At 39.6% G+C, this 20,902-nt stretch overlaps 1 protein-coding gene across 3 annotated transcripts in view; it reads right to left on the bottom strand.

Annotated features, from left to right (window-relative positions):
• Positions 1–485: 485 nt before the first annotated feature.
• LOC137258242 (1-phosphatidylinositol 4,5-bisphosphate phosphodiesterase gamma-1-like) overlaps positions 486–20,902 on the bottom strand; it is an 84,330-nt gene continuing 63,913 nt past the window's right edge. Inside the window, exons 21-33 of one of the 3 annotated variants that reach the window (XM_067795841.1) lie at positions 19,896–20,067; positions 17,997–18,065; positions 17,546–17,649; positions 16,800–16,936; positions 15,944–16,095; positions 14,247–14,343; positions 13,511–13,601; positions 12,402–12,572; positions 11,407–11,509; positions 10,608–10,719; positions 9,920–10,081; positions 9,378–9,466; positions 486–4,341 (exon numbers count right to left, since the gene is read on the bottom strand). In XM_067795841.1, coding sequence (XP_067651942.1) covers positions 4,339–4,341; positions 9,378–9,466; positions 9,920–10,081; positions 10,608–10,719; positions 11,407–11,509; positions 12,402–12,572; positions 13,511–13,601; positions 14,247–14,343; positions 15,944–16,095; positions 16,800–16,936; positions 17,546–17,649; positions 17,997–18,065; positions 19,896–20,067 — 1,462 coding nt within the window. In that variant the 3' untranslated portion in view covers positions 486–4,338. Of the gene's footprint in view, positions 4,342–8,311; positions 8,632–9,377; positions 9,467–9,919; positions 10,082–10,607; positions 10,720–11,406; positions 11,510–12,401; positions 12,573–13,510; positions 13,602–14,246; positions 14,344–15,943; positions 16,096–16,799; positions 16,937–17,545; positions 17,650–17,996; positions 18,066–19,895; positions 20,068–20,902 lie in introns of those variants that run through there. The other 2 variants (XM_067795840.1, XM_067795839.1) reach the window with 2 other exon arrangements.

Here is a 20,902-nt window from a genome sequence, read left to right as displayed (position 1 = left end):
TGCTGAAATGGCATGCTACGCCATCCGCTCCTGCTGACGTATTTGAATGAACAAGACATACATACACATGTTCTGCTGAACGTGCGACGTCTGTGGAATTCCATGTTTGAAACTATTTTCTTTATTATTGCATGTGTTGTATACACAGTGGGGTCAAATGAGGATCGGTTACACTGTAACTGGAGGCCTTGAATGATATATCATACCGATGACAGGAATGTGTTGTCCCGACTTTGTCATTTACGTTTATGCATATGAGTGAGTGCGCTGTTAATCAACATACACCAGATATATAAATACCGCACCGTGCCGCGCCACTCCACGCCGTGCCAACTATCAAGCGAAGACTGGGAAGATTGTGACGCCACGCAACGCCACGCCACGCCAGGCCACGCCCACTGAAAAGTCGATCAGGCAAACGGGACGACTCTCAGCTCAGAAATGTCACACACTTTCAATCCACATTCATTAAAATAACACATCGATTTTGCAAACTCACTGTCAGTAATTTATTAAGCTCAACAATTAAAAGTTTAACAAACCAGACATATGGAATGTTGTAACAGGAACCCAAACCGAAAAAAGTTTCAAGGATTCACAAGGGCTGTACAGAAAATTTCAACTGTGTTTACATAGGTTTTGCACGTACATTCGTGTTGGCAAACGCGTTAAAGGATATCTGTATAGCGAAGATCTCTTTCAAGCAGTTGAAACATTTGAACTGAAGAAAATGAAATGAATCATTTGAATACATGCTTTACAACGGCTCTAGTGAAATAGTTGACCTTTGATGCTTCCACTGTTATTGTTTACCATCACTCACTACATGCGACTGGGTAGAAGTATTCTACCACTAGTAGCAATGTGAGTTTTTTTAGGGGCATATAGAAATTGATATTCAAGTATAAGACAAAATAATATGGATGCCAACTTCTTCTTTATTGCATATAAGTTTCTTGGCTTTTCATGCCCCTCGAGTCATTCAGTTGACAAGGAGGCAAGGAAAAGCCCAGACACGTTGAACATACATTATAGAAGTTATCTATCCATAATATTTTGTTGTATACTTGTAGCAATGTGAAGAGATATATATGCAGATATGTGCGTCTTGCATCAGGCCCCAAAATACGGATAAAGCCGTCTAATGTCTAATGAGATACTGCTTCGATGAATTTATCGTACCGACATCTTTCAGTTTGCCATTGTTAAAGAAACACGCTACTGAACCTTGACAGAATGTGCAATGCGGCTTTTGACCGCTTCTGTTTGATTTAAAACATCATATAAGGGAATTATATGCCCTCTTAGAACTACGTATGCATATGTTTTCTTCGTGAAGAAGCATACGGAATTTCTTCCGTTCAGAAAAACAATAAGATGTCAAAATGCTTATGTATCGGTAGTTTCTATACAAGTAGAAAACAAATTGTACTTCTAAGGGCAAAACAAAAAGCAATCACAGAAAGTGTCTCAAACTGAACTTCAAGAAACAGTTGATAACAAAAAGTCAATGAAATCATGAGGTAATATCAATTTGTAGCATGCACAACGTAAATACTATTAACAAACTAATCAGATCAGTTGGTTAATAACTATGGTTGGTTCTGTACATGGACTCTATCTCATACAACAACCGCAACGACAAAATCGCCACTGGAGACAAATGAATATTGATTATAAACATCTTTTCTTTGGTAACTTTACTTCATGTGCTTTTCAGCATCTATATGCGATCATTTCATATAATTATTGTATTTTTATCAAGAAATAAAACCACAATATTACTGTGTCAAAATTCACAAAATGTTAAATACCTTACAACCGTCAGTCAGGAACAATTTGAAACTCATATATAACAATACTTATATTCATATGACTGACATTCATGAAATGAAGCATAACATACAACAAGCATACATATGTTCTTCGGAATTTTTACTTCATGGCATTTTCAGCATCTATACATGATATATTCTAATCTGTGTTTCCATTTTTCAGTACAATTATTGTATGGTTTATTGAAAGACAAAACCATTATAGACGTGACTGTCAGAATCCACAAAAAGTAAAATACTTCAAAACCGTGAGGCAGGAACAGCTGGAAACCCAATGCATATATACAAAACTTATATTCATTTGGCTGACACTCATGAGAAAAGCACAACATACTACAACATGCCAATTTCCTTTGGAAACTTTACTCAATGGGTTTTCCAGCATTTACACACGGTGTATTCCAATGTATATTTCGCTCTCATTACAGCAATTGTATTTTAATCAAACGATGAACAAAACTCCTATCGACATGACTGTCACAAATCACAAAAAGCAAAATATTTTAAAACCGCAGGAACAACTTGAAACCCAATGTAACAATATTCATGTTCATATGGCTGCCACGCATGACAAGAAGGATAACATCAAAAGCATACCTCTGTTCTTTGGAAACTTGACTTCAGAGATTTTTCAGTATCTCTACATTATACATTCTAATATCTGTTTCGTGTTCATGACAATAATTGTATTTTGATCAAACGCTGAACAAACCCACTAAAGGTGCGATTGTCACAATTTACAAAACGTAAAATAAATAACACCGTTAGGCAGGAACAATTTGAAATCCATGTAAAACAACGATTTTGTTCATACGGCATACACTAATGAAAAGAAGAATAATTTACTACAAATCATAATCGAAAGTAAGAGAAACAGTAACTGCAACCATGGGACTGATGCGCCATCAAACATTAAACGGGTGGCACCTTTGCTAGTCACCAATGAAGAAGAAGTGATATTTAAACAGATCAACTTAAACATTGCAATAAAAGGTGACACATTTTGTGATACGACGTCACTACGGATGGTCAAATATATCTTACCATTTCTTCTAGATATTAAATACATTAAGAAATGTATTGAGTAATAGTAGATACAGTGGAAGCTGTCTAAACCGGCACTCTTTGGGACTGAAGGAATAATCCGCATTAAACAACGTGCCGGACTGTAGAACTGATGATAAATGTACAAGCCACGAACGGGACTGAGATTTTACTCCAATGTTGTCAACTTGCCGGATTGGATAGACGCTGGTTTTCACAGCTTTCACTGTATACCATCATCACGTGCAGCGAGCGGAGGACTTTTCACCGCATAAAGGTACGGTGACCATAACCATACATGTGGAAATGGTATATTACTTGCTACAATGGGCAGTTTGCTTAAGTTTATGGTGCAACTCTACATAAGTTGACACATAACCATATTATGCATTACGTATCACAGATACAGCAAGGTAGGTGGTAGCTGGTAATACGATAGTTAAGAAACTGAGGTTTCACAGTAACAAATGCGTATTTTCCAGGGTTAGAGTCTTGTCAGTATTCATATCTGTGGAGTATATTTGGGGGGAAAAAACAGGTAATAAGCACGCGGAATGATTAAAACGGGCATACGTGAGTGAAAAAGTAACAAATATGTATGTTATATCTTGATAGTGTGTCGGACAAGTTCAAACAATCATAATATTATCTTAGTTGTATGTACAAAATCTGATGTCCACCTGAATTGAATACTGGGTGAGGTTAGAGATAACAATATAATTAACGATACGCCTACGCTTAAAGGGATAGTATAAACATTCACGGATACAAACAAAACATAGGCAATATCAGTTAGGTTGTCATATGTGTACATGGTATATGTCTAACTAACAAACAAGCATTCATATGAGTCTTATATGTACGTTCAACAGGTTGTGTCAGGTAAGAAAAACACATCAAAACAAGATAATAAACAACAAACAATATACAAGTGAACAGTTCATGGAGACTGACCAACCAATCAAACCTTCTGTTAAAAACACCGCGGGTCAAAGGACGCTGTTCAGACACACGCGAGAGTTCTGAACACCCACGTTGAACCGTTTACAAGATTTTTCCTTCATGCTTGTTTAAATGGACAGAAAGTACCTTTCCCGACGGACACAGATCATTGCAAATGTGCACGAACTACTGTTCATCGGTCTTAAATGAACTGCTAAGCAATCATGAATAATTTAGAGCTAAATGTCCACAGCAAATCATGTGTTGTCCGTACTGTTTCGTTCCTCGTACATTTCCTTCTACTGCTCATACTGATTGTATGCCGTGAATGGCATCATTCATTTTCTTCCTGTCCAGCAAGCTGCCATCATCGTTTGTTCTTCATAAACGCTACACGAGTGATGAGACCGGGCTTTTTCGTGTGCTGTTCTGTCATTTTCTGCAGACAGTGTAACGCTCTCCAGATCCTTTCGTCGAAGTCTATTTGCGCCTGTAAATGGGACCCTCTGCATAGACGCTACTGTAAAAAGAATATATTGCAATTGATCACGTTTTTGTATGCATTTATGATAGTAACATCTGTATACCATATAAGTAGTTTATTTCGTTCATGCTGCTTTGTACATTTTGTCATTTACATTAAAGTGAGTCAACAGAGAGACTTTTTTCTAAAAAATAGAAAAAATAATGTTTACCACAGTGACAAGAAACAACGAAACCACACGTGAATCGTAAAATTTATGCTACGAATGTAGGTTTCAAACTCGCCCTGTGAGGCCAGTTCATATCCAATATATTTTTAATGATCCTGTTATAAAATGTATTATAGACAAATAGTGTACGAATGACAGTGACAATTTTTTTCAGAATTTTTTTTAATCAAAGATATTAATCCGTTTTCTTTTGCGTCGATATAGACCCGTGTTCTGTTAAAGTGAATGTCTTTGGATTGAAAAATTGATGTAAAAGATTTATCACACTAGACACCTGAAAATATCACTATCATCCAGGCATTGTTTGTCTCCAACACCTATGAGACTAATGTCTATAGTCTAAGCCATCTCCAAGTCTACTTTGTTATTTACAGATAAATGGGTATTTTAATGAAATACTGATATTCGGATACATTATCCCAAACCCGGTCACCTGGATGCTACTACAAACCACTGAGCCAGCTAAACATAACTATAACACTAGCAGCCTGGTTCTCACTGTCCCATTGTGCATGTAAGCACACCTGCCATATTTAATGACATCTAAATAAAAACGACAAACCTCAGCCACATTCATAAGAAACCTCTGCCAAAAGCAGAATCAAATGTTCATATTGTGACTACATTGTGAGCAGATGTTTGTTTTAACCATCCCCTGAACATATGACATAGCTATGTTCTCTGTCATTATAAAATATAGGGAATCGGAAACTCCGTCATATCATATGAGAATCCAGTTCTGGATCCAGTGTATCAGATCAAGGATATGACAGTAACATTTCCGGGTGACACGTATTGAGAACCCTCTGGACAATCAGAGGTCATTCAATCCGCTCCCACCCCGCGTAATTTTGGATGAAAACCCAAACTAATTTGGGATTCGAACCATCAGTAAGGGGATTCTGATAGCCCACTGCAGCACAGGGATAATAGGATACCCAACAATTCGATGATAACATTAACTGTACCTCTAGCATGATATAATTTATTAATACATATATCATGTTTCAAACAAGCAGGTTTGATGTCATTCAAACCTTCACTGAATTGAGCCATGCATTTCAATGATAAAAACTATACATATGGAAATTAATTAAGCAACACCAAATTCAAAGACACATAAAAACTTAACAAAGTTTAACGAAGTAATTTTGATGATTGATTATTCAATTTTGATGTATTGACATACAGCATGAGCTTTTCATGGGTTGATATGACGCGCGTGAAGCTTGCACAGCGCACGTGCATTGCTTTAACCTCAACTTTCGAAAAATGCACTTTTTCCCTGGGGTGTTTACAAGCGCAGGTTGTCGATTGCATTCGGTTTTTCATTCATTTCAATGTCATGGCACGTAGGAAATTATCAGAGGCCACTCGTTGGCAAATAATCGGCATGAGGAATGCTGGTATGTCTCTAAGACAAATCGGGACTCAAATCGGACGACATCATTCCATAATTTCAAAACTTTTGAAAAAATACCGGGCCACTAATGAAGTTAAAGACCTGCCTAGACCAGGAAGACCCAGGAAGACCACAGTCCGGGAGGACAGAGCTTTACTGAGACTTGTACGGCGCAGGTCCTTCGACTCGAGCTCTCGGTTGAGACAGGAGTGGCTTCCAGGGAGACCCATCTCGAACAGGACTGTTCGGAATCGTCTGAAAGCTGCAGGATACCGGGCAAGGAGGCCAATCAAGCGACCCAGACTGTCTCCAGCCCATAAGGCAGCCCGACTGGCCTGGTGTAATGACCGTTTGCACTGGAACATTGCCTCTTGGAGGAAGGTCCATTTCTCAGATGAGAGCCGGTTCTTGCTGCACATGGTGGACGGTCGTACTCGGGTCTGGAGGCAGAGGAACACAGCAATGGCTCCACGGAACATCCAGGAGACTGTGGCCTTTGGGGGAGGTTCCGTTATGGTATGGGGGTGCATTTCCATGAACTGCAAGTTGGATATCATTACCATCCGTGGCAACTTTAACGGTGTTCGTTACCAACAGGAGGTTCTTGACAGGGCTGTGGTACCTCATTTTGAGAACCATCCTCTGGCAACGAGACCCATATTTATGGACGACAATGCTAGACCTCACAGGGCGCATGCTGTAAATGATTTTTTGCGGCAAAATGCAATTGACAGAATTCCATGGCCTGCCATGAGCCCTGACCTCAACCCCATTGAACATTTGTGGGACTTTATTGGCCGTCGTGTGAGGCAGAGAGACCCACCAGTCCATAATCTCAACGAATTGACGGCTGCCCTGCATGAGGAGTGGAACAGGATCCCCCAGAATCAGATCCGGAGACTCATCCAAGGAATGAGGAGGCGTCTGGAATCGGTGGTGCGTGCGCAGGGAGGACACACTAGATATTGATGAAAGTCGGTGTGCAGACTCTCAGATGACTGTTCTTTCTTTCCATGTGACATTTGTGTTAATACACCTGACAACAACGTCTGTGGATGAATAGTAAATTGTGTCCATTTTTTCATGAATTTAAGACAGTTTTAAGAATTTGGATTTCGTTGCAATAAAGCAAAGTCTTGATACTTTTTCCCTTTAAGTTGTTTGTCAGAGATCGTCTGTTGAATAAAAAAGTGTCAAACTATATCAACCCGGCATATTTTGATTGTCAGAACACTTCAAAGTTGCTCCAATAGAAAAAATTGGGGTGTTGCTTGATTAATTTCCAGGTGTATATACTCTCATGCAGTACACTGGATTGGTATCAATAACTGATACAATACAGGCTTGCAAATGCAGCATGCTTATAAACTATAAAGCGATACTGCCTCATCCTGTTATACTGTGCATTTCCAAACGTATACCAGAAACTGTCCTCTCTTGCAATTCTTTTGTAATAACTACGATGGACCTATTCATCACCACAGGCTTGCTATGTACAGAAATGACGTCAACATTGCCTTGTCCAACAACAGCTGCCTGAGAGTCATTCTTTTGCTTTATTACCTGGCTAATTTCAGCTTTCAGCTATTCACGTCATACGCGCAAGAAACTATGGGAAACTATGGTAATACTTAGGTCCATTGTATTTATCACTTAGAAATTGATAACAAATACAATGCAAAGTAATGAGTAGCAAATTATCAAATATATCGCTTTTCAAAATTTGTTTCATTTTGTATCATCAGCAACTACAGGTATTTCTGTACATACAGTTAACATGCTAATTAAGTGCATAACCCGACATCGTTTAGTCGCCGTCTAGGTGCAAGTGTTCTTCTTCGCAAGAAAATGTATTTACTAGTAGCCATTTTGAACGACTCGGAAATACATTTTCGCATGCTGTAAAGTGGAACCAATAAAGCAATTGCAACCAACAATCAACAGAATGGCATGATGACACTCAGTCCTCACACTGATACCTGCGTCTGTGCAAAATACAGTTATCACGACATTGTAATAATGCGGTACAAACTCCAACAATGAGCTAAAATGTAATAACACTGTTTCTTGCATCATCGTGTTAAAGTGCAATAAAACGGTATACATTAACAACTGAGTAAGTGAGAAACTTAAGTTTTACGCCGCTTTCAGTAATATTCCAGCAATATCACGGCGGGGTTCACAAAATATGCAAATGTGAGGAATCGAACCCGGGTCTTCGTCTACCACTATCACTAGAGCCGCGGTAGGTCGTAACGTAAGCGCATCATTACAATTTAAGTAATTATTACAATTTAAGTAGTAACAAGCTTAATTGAACACGTGTACATACAATGCAATTATTTCATATATATATATTTGGGGAAGGGAACTTCTAAAGTAAGCTTCACCACATGCGCAAGTTCTATATGGTGGATCTTGTTCCGCTGAAAGCCGTGAAATAATGGTTAAAGTGACAAAAGAATGGGTGGTATTTGAAAGATGGTGGTACATGAAGCACATGCTGGGTGGCTGGAATGTCCAGGCACGATTCTTCATCCCTGTAATACCTATTCTTCCTCTTTCCCTCCAGAGACTCAAGAATCTTCCTCTCCGTGTCCATCAGTTTCTGCACCCGGTCTGGGTCACGGTTCAAACTGGCCAGAGACTGGTACATGTTCCTCACTTCTTCAGCAATGCGTGACAGGCTTTCGTTCTTGTAATGTTGTATAGAATTAACGGTTTTCTGGACATGCGAGAATCTCCTGGCATACTGCCATTGGCTCTTACCAATTCCATAATTCATGATATCTCAGAATGCAGAAAACTGGTAACATTAAGTCCATTCATTAAGTCCATTTACATGTTGGAACAGGAATTACTAGATTCACTAGTTCGTTTGGCTATCACATTACAAGTACAAACACATACCATGTATGTATTCTACAATGACAAAAACAACATGATGCAGAATATTTTTAATTGTAAGCGCGTATGTATTACTGCCTGACGAAAGAAATGTCGCCATATAGGACATAACATTTAAGCATCAATGGAGCAATTGAACATATATTTACATACATACATACATACATACATACATACATACATATAGAAAATATGGTCTTAAGTATAATGTGTACGCATTTATGTAAGTATATTACAGACTTACGCAAGTGTACGCATGCAATTAGTTACGAGAGTGTATTTTCTATAAATTATATTATTATTTAAGTGAATCTTGGTGTAGCTGCTCAAATGTCATTTCCAGTAAACATACATACATACATACATACACACACACACACACACACACACACACACACACACACACACACACATACATACATAGAACTACACAACTGGAATACCACGATATGTATCAAACAGGTCAATGAGACACTCGAGTCACGCAGGCAAACACATTTGTAACATCAATGGCGACCCGTTAGCTTTATTTACCTCTGTATCGTTGATGGTGAGGTGTATAAGTAACGCAGATAACGGCAGATTCTCACTGTGGCCATTCTGTAAAGGCACACTGCGAAAACCTGAAAATAATCAGTGAGTGAGTGAGTGAGTTTGTTTTCTTTTGTTTGTTATTTTCTGTTTTACTTGTAACTGACAATAGATACAGGATTACCGACCAAACAGACCGGTGATTGCAACAAAGTTTGTGAGATTATGATGCATAAATATGCTCAAAATAACCGAACGTTGCCGACTGCAATGCAAGGGTGATAACTGCGTCAACTAACTGACAAGGATATCCTTGAAAGAGTTCGCTCGCCACTTGGATAAATAGTATAATTTCAATTACATAGCAGCTCTCCGTAATTATCAAACCTGCACAACCAAATCTAATTATCATCATGAATAATTATCATCATTGGCATGCGGTGGCAAGTAAGTCAGTATGACCACCCTTGTTTGTCGCGTTTAAGGACAAGCATGGTTGTTGAAGACCAGTTCGAATCCGGATCGTCTTTGGAACTGTTTCTTACCTTCCCTGAGTGCTACTACTGGAATCGTAGCTTGCGCAAGGACCTTCTGGTCAATCACCTCGTTATCAGAACCCAACTCGAACCTCAGCAAAGCCATCGGAGGACATACGATGTCAAGTACATGTTTTTCATCCTCCCATACCGGCGTCAGACCATTGTTTTCTTAGGTGATATAAATAACCAGAGATTATGAAATAGATATAACTTGTAAAAATAAACAAGAACAATTTCTTGACATATCTGTAACAAATAAATAATGATGAAAGAATGATTTCGAACCTTTTGGTTCCATCCATCGATTTAAAATATTTATTTGTCACGCAGACGCTAATTTTTAAGACGTTGCCAACGAATATAACCCCACGTGCACAAATGAAATAAACAGATTAATTAACATGTCTGTATCCGATCTGAAGTTTCAAATTAGGGTGGTATAACTGCACTTTTACAATGGATCCATTTGTCAATGGATTTGTCAATGGATTTGTCAATGGATTTGTCAATGGATTTTACTTCATACTTTACTTCGTCTTAAGTCACACACTGATAAAAGAAACAGTCTCCGGATACAACGGACTAGAACCCAGGAGGTGCTCTCATTCTATTCATAGCTGATCGACAAAATATCCATATTCGTGGATTCAATCACTTGCACTTGGACACTGAAACCAGTCATATGTGTGCCTACCTTCTCGTAAACTAGTTCGGATTCTCTTGTTGTCTATGGGAATTCCGAGAACCTCTATTACAATGAACGGTCTTAGGCAAGCTCCGACGGTTAACAGTCTACCGCAGAGTATCTGGAAATACGTTAGGACACGGTTTTATTTTATGCCGCAGCCAACAACAGTTTTGTTACATGACCAGTCAGGAGCACGCAAACTGGTCCATGGAAGTTGACCAACAATCACCGGTATAGTTGACCAACAATCACCGGTATAGTTGACCAACAATCACCGGTATAGTTGACCAACAATCACCGGTATAGTTGACCAACAATCACCGGTATAGTTGACCAACAATCACCGGTATATTCTCAGAGTTTAATCATACGGGTAGATCTTTCTTCCTGAGCAACAATCATGCGTGTATAATCTCAAGGTTTCATCATATGGGTAGATATATCTTTCTTACTGAACAACAATTATGCATGTTCATCTCAAAGTTTAATCATATGGGTACATCTTAATGTGCAACAATCATGCATGCATAATCTTAAAGTTTAACCATATGGGTAGATTTTAATTACTGAGCGACAATCATGCATGTATAATCTCAAAGTTTAATCATACAGGTAGATATATCTTTCTTACTGAACAACAATCATTCATGTTAATCTCAAAGTTTAATCATAGGGTACATCTTAACGTGCAGCAATCATTCATGTATAATCTCAAAATTTAATCGTATGGGCATATCTTACTTACTGATTCAGAATAACGCCTGTATAATCCTAAAGTTTAATCACAAGAATAGATTCTACTTACTGTGATGGTCAGGCTGAGTTTCTGGACTGAGGTCATGGTCCGGAGGTCATAGGGGTTGAAGTAAGCCTCCCTCATACACATGGGCTTCAACACATATCCACATCTGTAGTGTCAAGTTGTTTATGTTTGAGTTGGCGTTTAGTCAGTGAGTGTGTGAAAGAGCGAGCGAGCAAAATATGTAGTCTTCACTTCGTAAATATCAAGTTTCAATAAAAGGCCCGATAACTTGGAAATCGATTGTCTGCCATCGGCAATCAGCCAATTTGCAGGAAATGTGAAGCAAACTAATGACATGAATTAAAAACCGCCATCGCTGAGGTCGACCACAAATGACAGCTGACAGAGAAATACAGCCCTTCCACAATTACTAGACTTCATCCAAACAAGTCACATTGCGTGTCAAGAATAAAATGACAGGCTTTCGTATCGTTTTTTGACGAATAGAGCGGTCCGAAATCGCCTAATTAGTTTGCGATGTTTGTTTGTTTTTTTATGTTGTTGTTTTTGTTTGTTTGTTTTGTTTGTTTGTTTATTTTTGTTTGTTTTCTGTGGTTTTTTTTGTCTTTGCGTTTAGATTTGACATTTGATTATTTCTTGAGGGTCAGTTATCCAGAGAGTCAGTTCCTTTGCAATGTTTAAAGGCAACATATTAATACTACGAAAATCATATGGTGTTGCGATACTTTTTCCATGTGGATATATAAGGAGATCATGGATGGACTTCTGTATGAGATGTTGGCATGGAAACAGGTTCATCTGTCAATAATGTTGCTTTCAGTTTCAATGAACAATGATACCTTTGCCAAGTGACATTTCTCACACCATATAAGAAACCCGGCATTCCGTTTATAATCTTCCCAATATTTTCTAGAAAATAATCATCGATTCAATAGGAGTTAAATATGTGTCCAAGAAACTGATTCATTGGTGCCAATTCACAATGTCTCGTGACCATAATTTCTTCAGTTTCGTGTTTGAAGTTATGATGGTCTTACTTTCCATTTTGTCGGAACCAGCCCTGGTTGAGCTGCATGGGTTTGTCCGGCGTCTGGTAGTTCAGGGCAACCATCTGGCAACCAGCAGTCCAGGACGGGACTGGGTCGTAGTTATCCGATGCCACGCGTGTGAATTTCGGGAAGATCCTACTGAGCTGGTAGCAGTTGTAGCTTGTTCTGTTAAGGAAATTGCAGCAAACAGAATTTGTCTAATAACTACTACTGTAAAGTAACAGTAAGGCCAGTTGCAGGTGTGCATTTTAGTGATTCTTATGCCGACTTGTCAAGTGAAGCCGTATGACGTAACAACACATGACGTAAGCCAGGCTCCGTCTCGCATATCGCAATGTGCGCAAGGTACGGCTAGAGCCGGGAACTAGCATAACACATGACTTATTCGTTGTTTATGACGTGACGCGACGTTGTTTGTGACGTGACATGACGCGACGTTGTTTGTGACGTAACGCGACGTTGTTTATGTCATGAAGCGACGTTGTTTGTGACGTGACGCGACGTTGTTTATGACTTGAAGCGACGTTGCTTATGACTTGAAGCGGCGTTGTTTGTGACCAGACGCGACGTAGTTAAAGGCGTGAAGCACTGAAGCGTTATTTAACTGAAACACTAAAGAAACAATATATTTTGTAATACCATCATGAAAATTTATAATCTTCCATGTAAACCATCCCGCCTTCCTGTGTACACTTGGGGCGGTGAGGTAGTCTAATGTTTATGGCCTCATGCTGAAGACCAAGGTTTGATATTGCCAGAATATTACTAAAAGCAGTGTAAAACTAAACGTTGTTGGTCAGTCCTTTGTACACTTCGCTGTGTATTTGTACCTCTTATGCTGAGTTTCCCGACCTGAGCAATAGAAGATCTATTCCGTCCTGGTCTCCTCTGCTTTGTTCCTTTCCGTACCTTTCCGTCCTGTTTAAACAATATATTGCCCTCAAGGAGGTGTCCTCGTTTCCTCTCTCGAAGTATGAATGATTCACACCTCAAATACCAGTTCCCCTGGTGATACAAGGTATTTGCGGAGGGTCAGAAAACCCATAATTCCCTTAGCACATTGGTTTTGTCTCTCAGCGACTTTGCAAAAAGGATACTTCGTTATTGTTGTTATTTTTTCAGCGCCGAGAAAAGCTGCGACCTTCCCTTCGGACAGAGACGACATTTCCGAATGTCTGCCAGGAATATCTGCAAAAATACACAGAGGGAATGTTTGTAATCTAAATCTAGATTCCATTTAACAGTTCATTGTTCAACGTCGCACTCCTGCGTCAACGTTCAACGTCGGCCAGCTAAATAACGGAACTACCGTTAAATTTGAGTCTGGGACGGATAATCTAGGGTTGGCATTACGACCACCGAAAGGGGTTACGGTCAGTCAGCGACCCGGGACAAGCACACGTACCCAGAATTCCCGAGTACCGGAAAATGAAGTCATGTTTTAAAAAAAATAGGAAAGCCTGTTTGAGGGAATATCCCATGAGTAGTTTCCGTTCTGAAACACTTTCAGATATCCAGCAACCCATAAGCTGATGGAAAACAATCATAATATATTCAAAACGGTACGTACCAAGGCTAAACTGAAGCAATTTTAAAATATTAAAACCCAAATATACTGAACGGCAAAAACATGAAATCTCATGAAACTAAGTGTTCATGTTTATGTCTCCTATTTAAAAACTTGACAAAATCCAGACTTGCGTTTCTTTGCTGCTCAGTATAGTTATAAATATTTTTTCTTTCAATCGACATTTTCACATTCTTCAACCGTGGAATAGTTTGACTGCATAATAACGATAAATTATGTAAATATAATAATAACGGAAAACATACTCTTTGTGTCGAATGGGACAGCTTGGCAATAGACGACTAGGTCCGACAACTCTGCCGCTCTATTGTCAATACCTTCTTGTGCTGATCTCTTTCGATCCTGATGAAAAATGATGCATCGGAACAGAGTGAGTGAAATGAATTTTATGCCACATATTTCAATGTGCCAGCTTCAAAATAGGAGTTTGTTATTTATGTGGACAAGACAGCAACAGTGACTGAGTGAGGATGGTTTAAAGTTTTAGTAATATTCCCATCAGAAGAGATTCATACCATTCGAGTCTATTTTCTTCCTGCGTCAATCATTGTGACGGAACCGGAAGTGAGGTGTGTGTGATGCCTTCAATTAATGACTTAATATAACATCACTGGGGAAGGCAGATTTGCATATCACGTGACCTACTGCTTTACATTGTCATATAGATTTCGCTACAACTGCGAGAGTCAGGTTTGTGACAAAATGCGCACTTATACAACAAAGCGCTTGCTCTCCACAGGGCTTCGATGACAGCACGTGGAATCGTCAACAACGGATCGCCATGCAAGTCGAAATAGTGTTGGGCTACTCGTTGTATGATACTTTCTCACTTGACCTACTTTCATTTGAAGAGTGAGTAAATGCATTTGACGCCGCTTTTTGCAATAGTATAGCAATATCACGCAACGGATACCACAAATGCGTTGTACTCATGTGGGAAGTAGAAACCGTGCGATAGGCGTCACGGGCGAACGCTTGACCACTAGGCGACTCCAACTCCCCTCTATTGAAGATGTCCAATCATATGTGTAGTCTCGTCTAAAAGAGTTTAGATATATGCATGGAACTTTGGGTAAAGAGAGTGGGACGGACCAATGCCTTTGAAAGCAACATATGGAAACACTTTGAGACAATCGTCTCGAATTACATATACTGCTGTAAACTGTACCAAGGTAACTTTTTGTCTTCTTTCAATTTCTCACATATAATCAGGCGCGTGGCAAACCAAAGTTTTGAGTAAGCCTCGATTCGTAAAACCAGCCTGTCAATGGGTTGTTTTCAATAGGGACTGCCAGATTCTCACATTCACCTGCCCGACGGTCGGGTTAAAATTTGCCATTAGACATGTATGTGAACATACTCATCAGTTTTGATTTAAATATACTCTTTAAACTGGAATGTTTGTGTGCAGGTATGTTTTGGTCAGGTCTGGCAAGCGTTACATCTATTAACCAGCCCTGGGCACTAGCTAAAATGTTTGGCAGTTTCATAGCCTGTCGATAGGCTGCAAAGCTATATATATATACAGCGGACGCTGTCTAATCCGGGACGCATTGGGACTGAAGAAATATTCCGTTTTGGACGAAGTGCCAGATGGTAAATGTACAAGCTCCCAAAGGGACTTGGATTTTATGCCGGTAGTGACAACTTGCTGGATTAGACAGATGCCGGTTTTGACAGCTTCCACTGTAGTTTTGAGTGCTTGCCCAATTTTTAGGCAACAATCATGTGTAAGCCCGGGGTTTTCCCATAATGCTAGATACGCCCCTTATAATCATCGACATTACGATGAAGATGAAGGAGATAAAGATAGATGAGACAATGATGAACTAGACAAAGATGGGGAAGATGTAGATGGAGATGATAAAGGACAAAATGAAGAAGAAGATGATGATGATGATGGTGATGATGATGATGATGAAGATGATGATGATGTACGTACCTTGTTTTCTAGTGCAGTAACAATGTTTCTGATGGTGTCACCCCAGTCAGCCATTTCTCGATGGTGGTCGAAACCGATGACAAAAGGCTTAGCTGTCTTGTTGCTGAATATGTTGAGAACATTCTTTTTGCCTTCAACCTCTGGGGATATTTCTGGAATGGCACACATATTTTATCATGAATAAAAATATGTATCCGGTGCTCTCGGTGATTGTGAATTGTTTCGAGAAGACACAAAACTGACTCCGGACGTCAAATACCTGACATCAAAGACATCAGTTATACCTTCTGACACCAGGCGTTCAATGTCATCTGCGACCCGTGAAGATCCTTGGTAAAATATGTCTTCACCAACCCATGCTTGCCACAAAAGGCAAATCTGCTTATTGTAAGAGGCGACTAACGAGATTGGGAGGTCAGACTCGCTGACACATGTCATCAGTTCCCAGTTGCGCAGATCGATACTCATGCTGTTGATCACTGGATTGTTCGTTCCAAACTCGATTATTTACAGATCGCTGCCATATGGATGAAGTATTTCTGAGTGCGGCGTAACACTAAAGTCAGTCTTCAATATATATTATGCATCATGCATTATGCATTTATACGTTTTCCTTTTTTGTCCCTTGATGAATAGACAAGATCAATCTGGATGTGTCGAAGACCTTACTTTTAGTCACCTGGAACTCGATCCTGTGAGTTTCGAATGTGTATTTGAAATACATACATCGGGTGTCCGCGTGTGAAGCAGAATGAAACACGTATTTAACGCGCGGATGTCAAAAAGTGATCGATAAGAAACATTGTTGCAAACGGCATAAAACTACGCCCAAGTTACCTGCAGTGGTTGTACTCACCAACGATGCCGCCTGCGAGATCAATGATGCCGCTTTCCTTCTCGAGATCTGTTTTCTCGTCCTCCTTCTCCGGGATAACCTCCACGTAGTTGGCGGGGAACAGAAGTTGTCGCATGTTGTCCAGGTCCCCTTTCCACCTAACGGAGGGAATCACGTTCTCACATAACACACTCCCATGATGGTTAATTCTGACACTACTTTAAGATACAACTCCAAATCTTGTAACATTAAACGGACGGCGGGACAGTCTAGTGGTTAAACCGTTCGCGCGTCAAGCCGAAGATCCGGGTTCGATTTTCCACATGGGTACAATGTGTGAAGCCCATTTCTGCTGTACCCCGCTGGAATGTTGCTAAAGGCGGCGTTTTAATTAAAACTCGCTCACTCACTCCTGACACATTAAACACCTAAACTGGATTATTTATCAGTCCCATTGAGTGCTGATTTAGACAGCTTCCACTGTACTTGTTGTTACCGAGCCTAGCATCCCGGTGCTGTAGAGGAACGAACAAGGTCCGGCTGGGTTGGAGTCAGTATAATATGTGTGAGTTGTTTAAACGTGGACATCTTCACTATAGTAACTGAATAGGCTAGCACTACATAAATGCATAAGTCCGGAACGGTACAAGCAGCGGTAAACACACACGCACGCACGCATGCACGCACGCACACACACAGGCACGTTCACACATAAACTCATACAAGCAGCTATGAGGGAGGAGAAGAACCAGTTGACATAGACTCACCATGGACAGTCCTCTTCTTTTACATTCTTAATAATTGCTCCCCTCCGGAAGGTCATCTGGTCAGGCAGGTCACCCCGGAAGTCGTACAGGGCCCTGACCTTCACCTGGAAAACGTAGTAACCCAGACATCCGCCTTATAGTGCTACTAGAAAAACATTGAGTAATGTAATTATTCTCGGGAGAAAAATTAGGCGAGCTAGCCAGTCCTCACGCCTAAAGCATGTCGTTTATTTTTATTATTATTATTGTTATTTATTTTGTAAATAACAGAAATGAACATTAACGTGTTAATAGAAACAAATAATGGAACACGTGAAAATTCAAGTGTTCCTTTAATATTTTCTAGTGTTTTTCCACCAGCTTTGAATACCACTGTGGGAGGACATCAGAGAACAAACACATTACCACTGCCTTGAAGAGTTGTTTCCTTGCTTTTTTTACCAAAGCTTACCATGCTGAGACCTTCGGGGCTGTTGGGGTCGCTGTATATGCTGCAGCCATAGATGTCACAGTCGTCAGCCTGAAAAACATACAGTCAGTGTTTGTCCAGCTATATCACATCGACCTGTAAATGTTCTGGTGTCTATTAAAGCGGTGGATGATATTCTGAACACGCGTGTCCTGTGGTGGGTCTGGATACGAAAACAGGAGCACAGCAACCTGTGGAGGTCCAGAGAGGCGACCATATGTACTCGCCGACAATATGGCTCTAACTAATTTATATTTACCTCTTGACAATGTGGTCTATGTAACACTGTTTATCTGTCGACAATATGGTCTACAGATATGTATTTACCTGTTGACATTGTAACTCAGTTGATCTGTTTGCAGTTAGACGTTGACATGTGGTATATGTAGCACAGTTTACCTGCCGACAATATAGTCTAAAGAACGTCAGTTAGACGTTGATATGTGGTAAATGTAGCACAGTTTACCTGTCGAAAATATGGTCTAAAGAACGTCAGTTAGACGTTGACATGTGGTATATGTAACACAGTTTACCTGCCGACAATATGGTCTAAAGAATTACAGTTAGACGTTGACATGTGGTATATGTAACACAGTTTACCTGCCGACAATATGGTCTAAAGAATTACAGTTAGACGTTGACATGTGGTATATGTAACACAGTTTACCTGCCGACAATATGGTCTAAAGAATTACAGTTACACGTTGACATGTAGTATATGTTACTACGTTTATCTGCCGACAATATGGTCTAAAGAATTACAGTTACACGTTGACATGTAGTATATGTTACTACGTTTATCTGCCGACAATATGGTCTAAAGAATTACAGTTACACGTTGACATGTAGTATATGTTACTACGTTTATCTGCCGACAATATGGTCTGAAGAATTACAGTTACACGTTGACATGTAGTATATGTTACTACGTTTATCTGCCGACAATATGGTCTAAAGAATTACAGTTAGACGTTGACATGTAGTATATGTAACTACTTTTATCTGCCGACAATATGGTCTAAAGAATTACAGTTACACGTTGACATGTAGTACATGTTTCTACGTTTATCTGCCGACAATATGGTCTAAAGAATTACAGTTAGACGTTGACATGTAGTATATGTAACTACTTTTATCTGCCGACAATATGGTCTAAAGAATTACAGTTACACGTTGACATGTAGTATATGTTACTACGTTTATCTGCCGACAATATGGTCTAAAGAATTACAGTTACACGTTGACATGTAGTATATGTTACTACGTTTATCTGCCGACAATATGGTCTAAAGAATTACAGTTACACGTTGACATGTAGTATATGTAACTCAGTTTATCTGCCGACAATATGGTCTAAAGAATTACAGTTACACGTTGACATGTAGTATATGTTACTACATTTATCTGCCGACAATATGGTCTAAAGAATTACAGTTACACGTTGACATGTGGTATATGTAACTCAGTTTATCTGCCGACAATATGGTCTAAAGAATTACAGTTACACGTTGACATGTAGTATATGTTACTACGTTTATCTGCCGACAATATGGTCTAAAGAATTACAGTTACACGTTGACATGTAGTATATGTTACTACGTTTATCTGCCGACAATATGGTCTAAAGAATTACAGTTACACGTTGACGTGTAGTATATGTTTCTACGTTTATCTGCCCACAGTATGGTCAACGGATCTATATTTACTTGTTGACAATGAAGTCCACTGTAACGTATTAACCTGCAGATAATATGGGCTGCACAACTATGTTTTCACATTCACCTGTTGACCATGCAATCTGTGTAGCACAGAGTACCTGCCGACATCATGGTCTGCACAACTATTTTCACCAATGAACCGTCTGAAATTACCCACATTAACCTGTTCATCAATAGTTGCCCGTATTGCCGACTTCCCTAGTTTCATGCTTCGGTATAATGGAGTCTTCTTGAAGAAGTCTACCAGTTTCACAAGGCTGGAGAACCTGTACAGTCCCAGAACAAATGGCCCACCCTGCCTACTGATGCGAAAATGACGAATTTTGCCGTGATATCTGAAAAATAGATTTGACATAATGATGCGATACATTCAATAGTTATGCACAGCAGTAATACCATTTTGAATTTCAGAAGATGCCACTCAAGTTTTGTAGTGTGAGTGAGTGAGTGAGTTGATGCCTCTTCAAAGATTTCTGTTTGGGGTGCCAACAAGACAAGTCTGATAAAATTCGTTTGCTTGGCGTACACTCACTTCGTGTCATCAGATGGCAGACATATCATATTTCACAGGATATATGAAATATTCTATCTATTATTATTTGCTTCCATTTTTGTTTAGTTTAATCTAAACATTTTAAACCAAGGAAAGTCAGTTATCGAAATCGAAATTCTTCTAACTGTAAATTGAGAAGAGTTCACGACTTTGTTTAGACATGATTCGGTTTTCGGGTGCACTGACTTGGCGATCAGCAGATTAGAGTGAGTTCATTTCGGTAAGGGTTGAACACAGACAACGGGCAATGGTTTTGTTCACAGCCGTGAAGTAGATCCGAGAAAGTGATATTTTCACCGCAGTGAACATATCAAATTTCTGCAACTTTCTTGAACTCAGAAATCACGGAAAATCTTGGTGAGTCATGACGTAGCTCGGGGAAGGCGATAGCCTCATTTCAAATTTCTGCCACTTTCTTAACACTCTGACTGCCTCTCACGAGTTACCTCGTAGCTACATCGTAAGTATTTTTTAAAAGTTTCACATGTCAAAACGGGCACAAGAAACGAACGTCTCCTGTCGGTCTTTGTTGCCGTTAGGAGAATACTGCTTCATGTCTATTTTGCCAGCACGTGAAACTTGTTTCAAAATATATACCCTAGATGTGGCTATGAGAT

This window comes from Haliotis asinina, chromosome 12 (assembly GCF_037392515.1).
Source record: "Haliotis asinina isolate JCU_RB_2024 chromosome 12, JCU_Hal_asi_v2, whole genome shotgun sequence".
NCBI lineage: Eukaryota > Metazoa > Mollusca > Gastropoda > Lepetellida > Haliotidae > Haliotis > Haliotis asinina.
The sequence above is the reverse complement of the archived record's forward strand: the minus strand, read 5'-3'. Positions and strand labels throughout refer to the sequence as shown.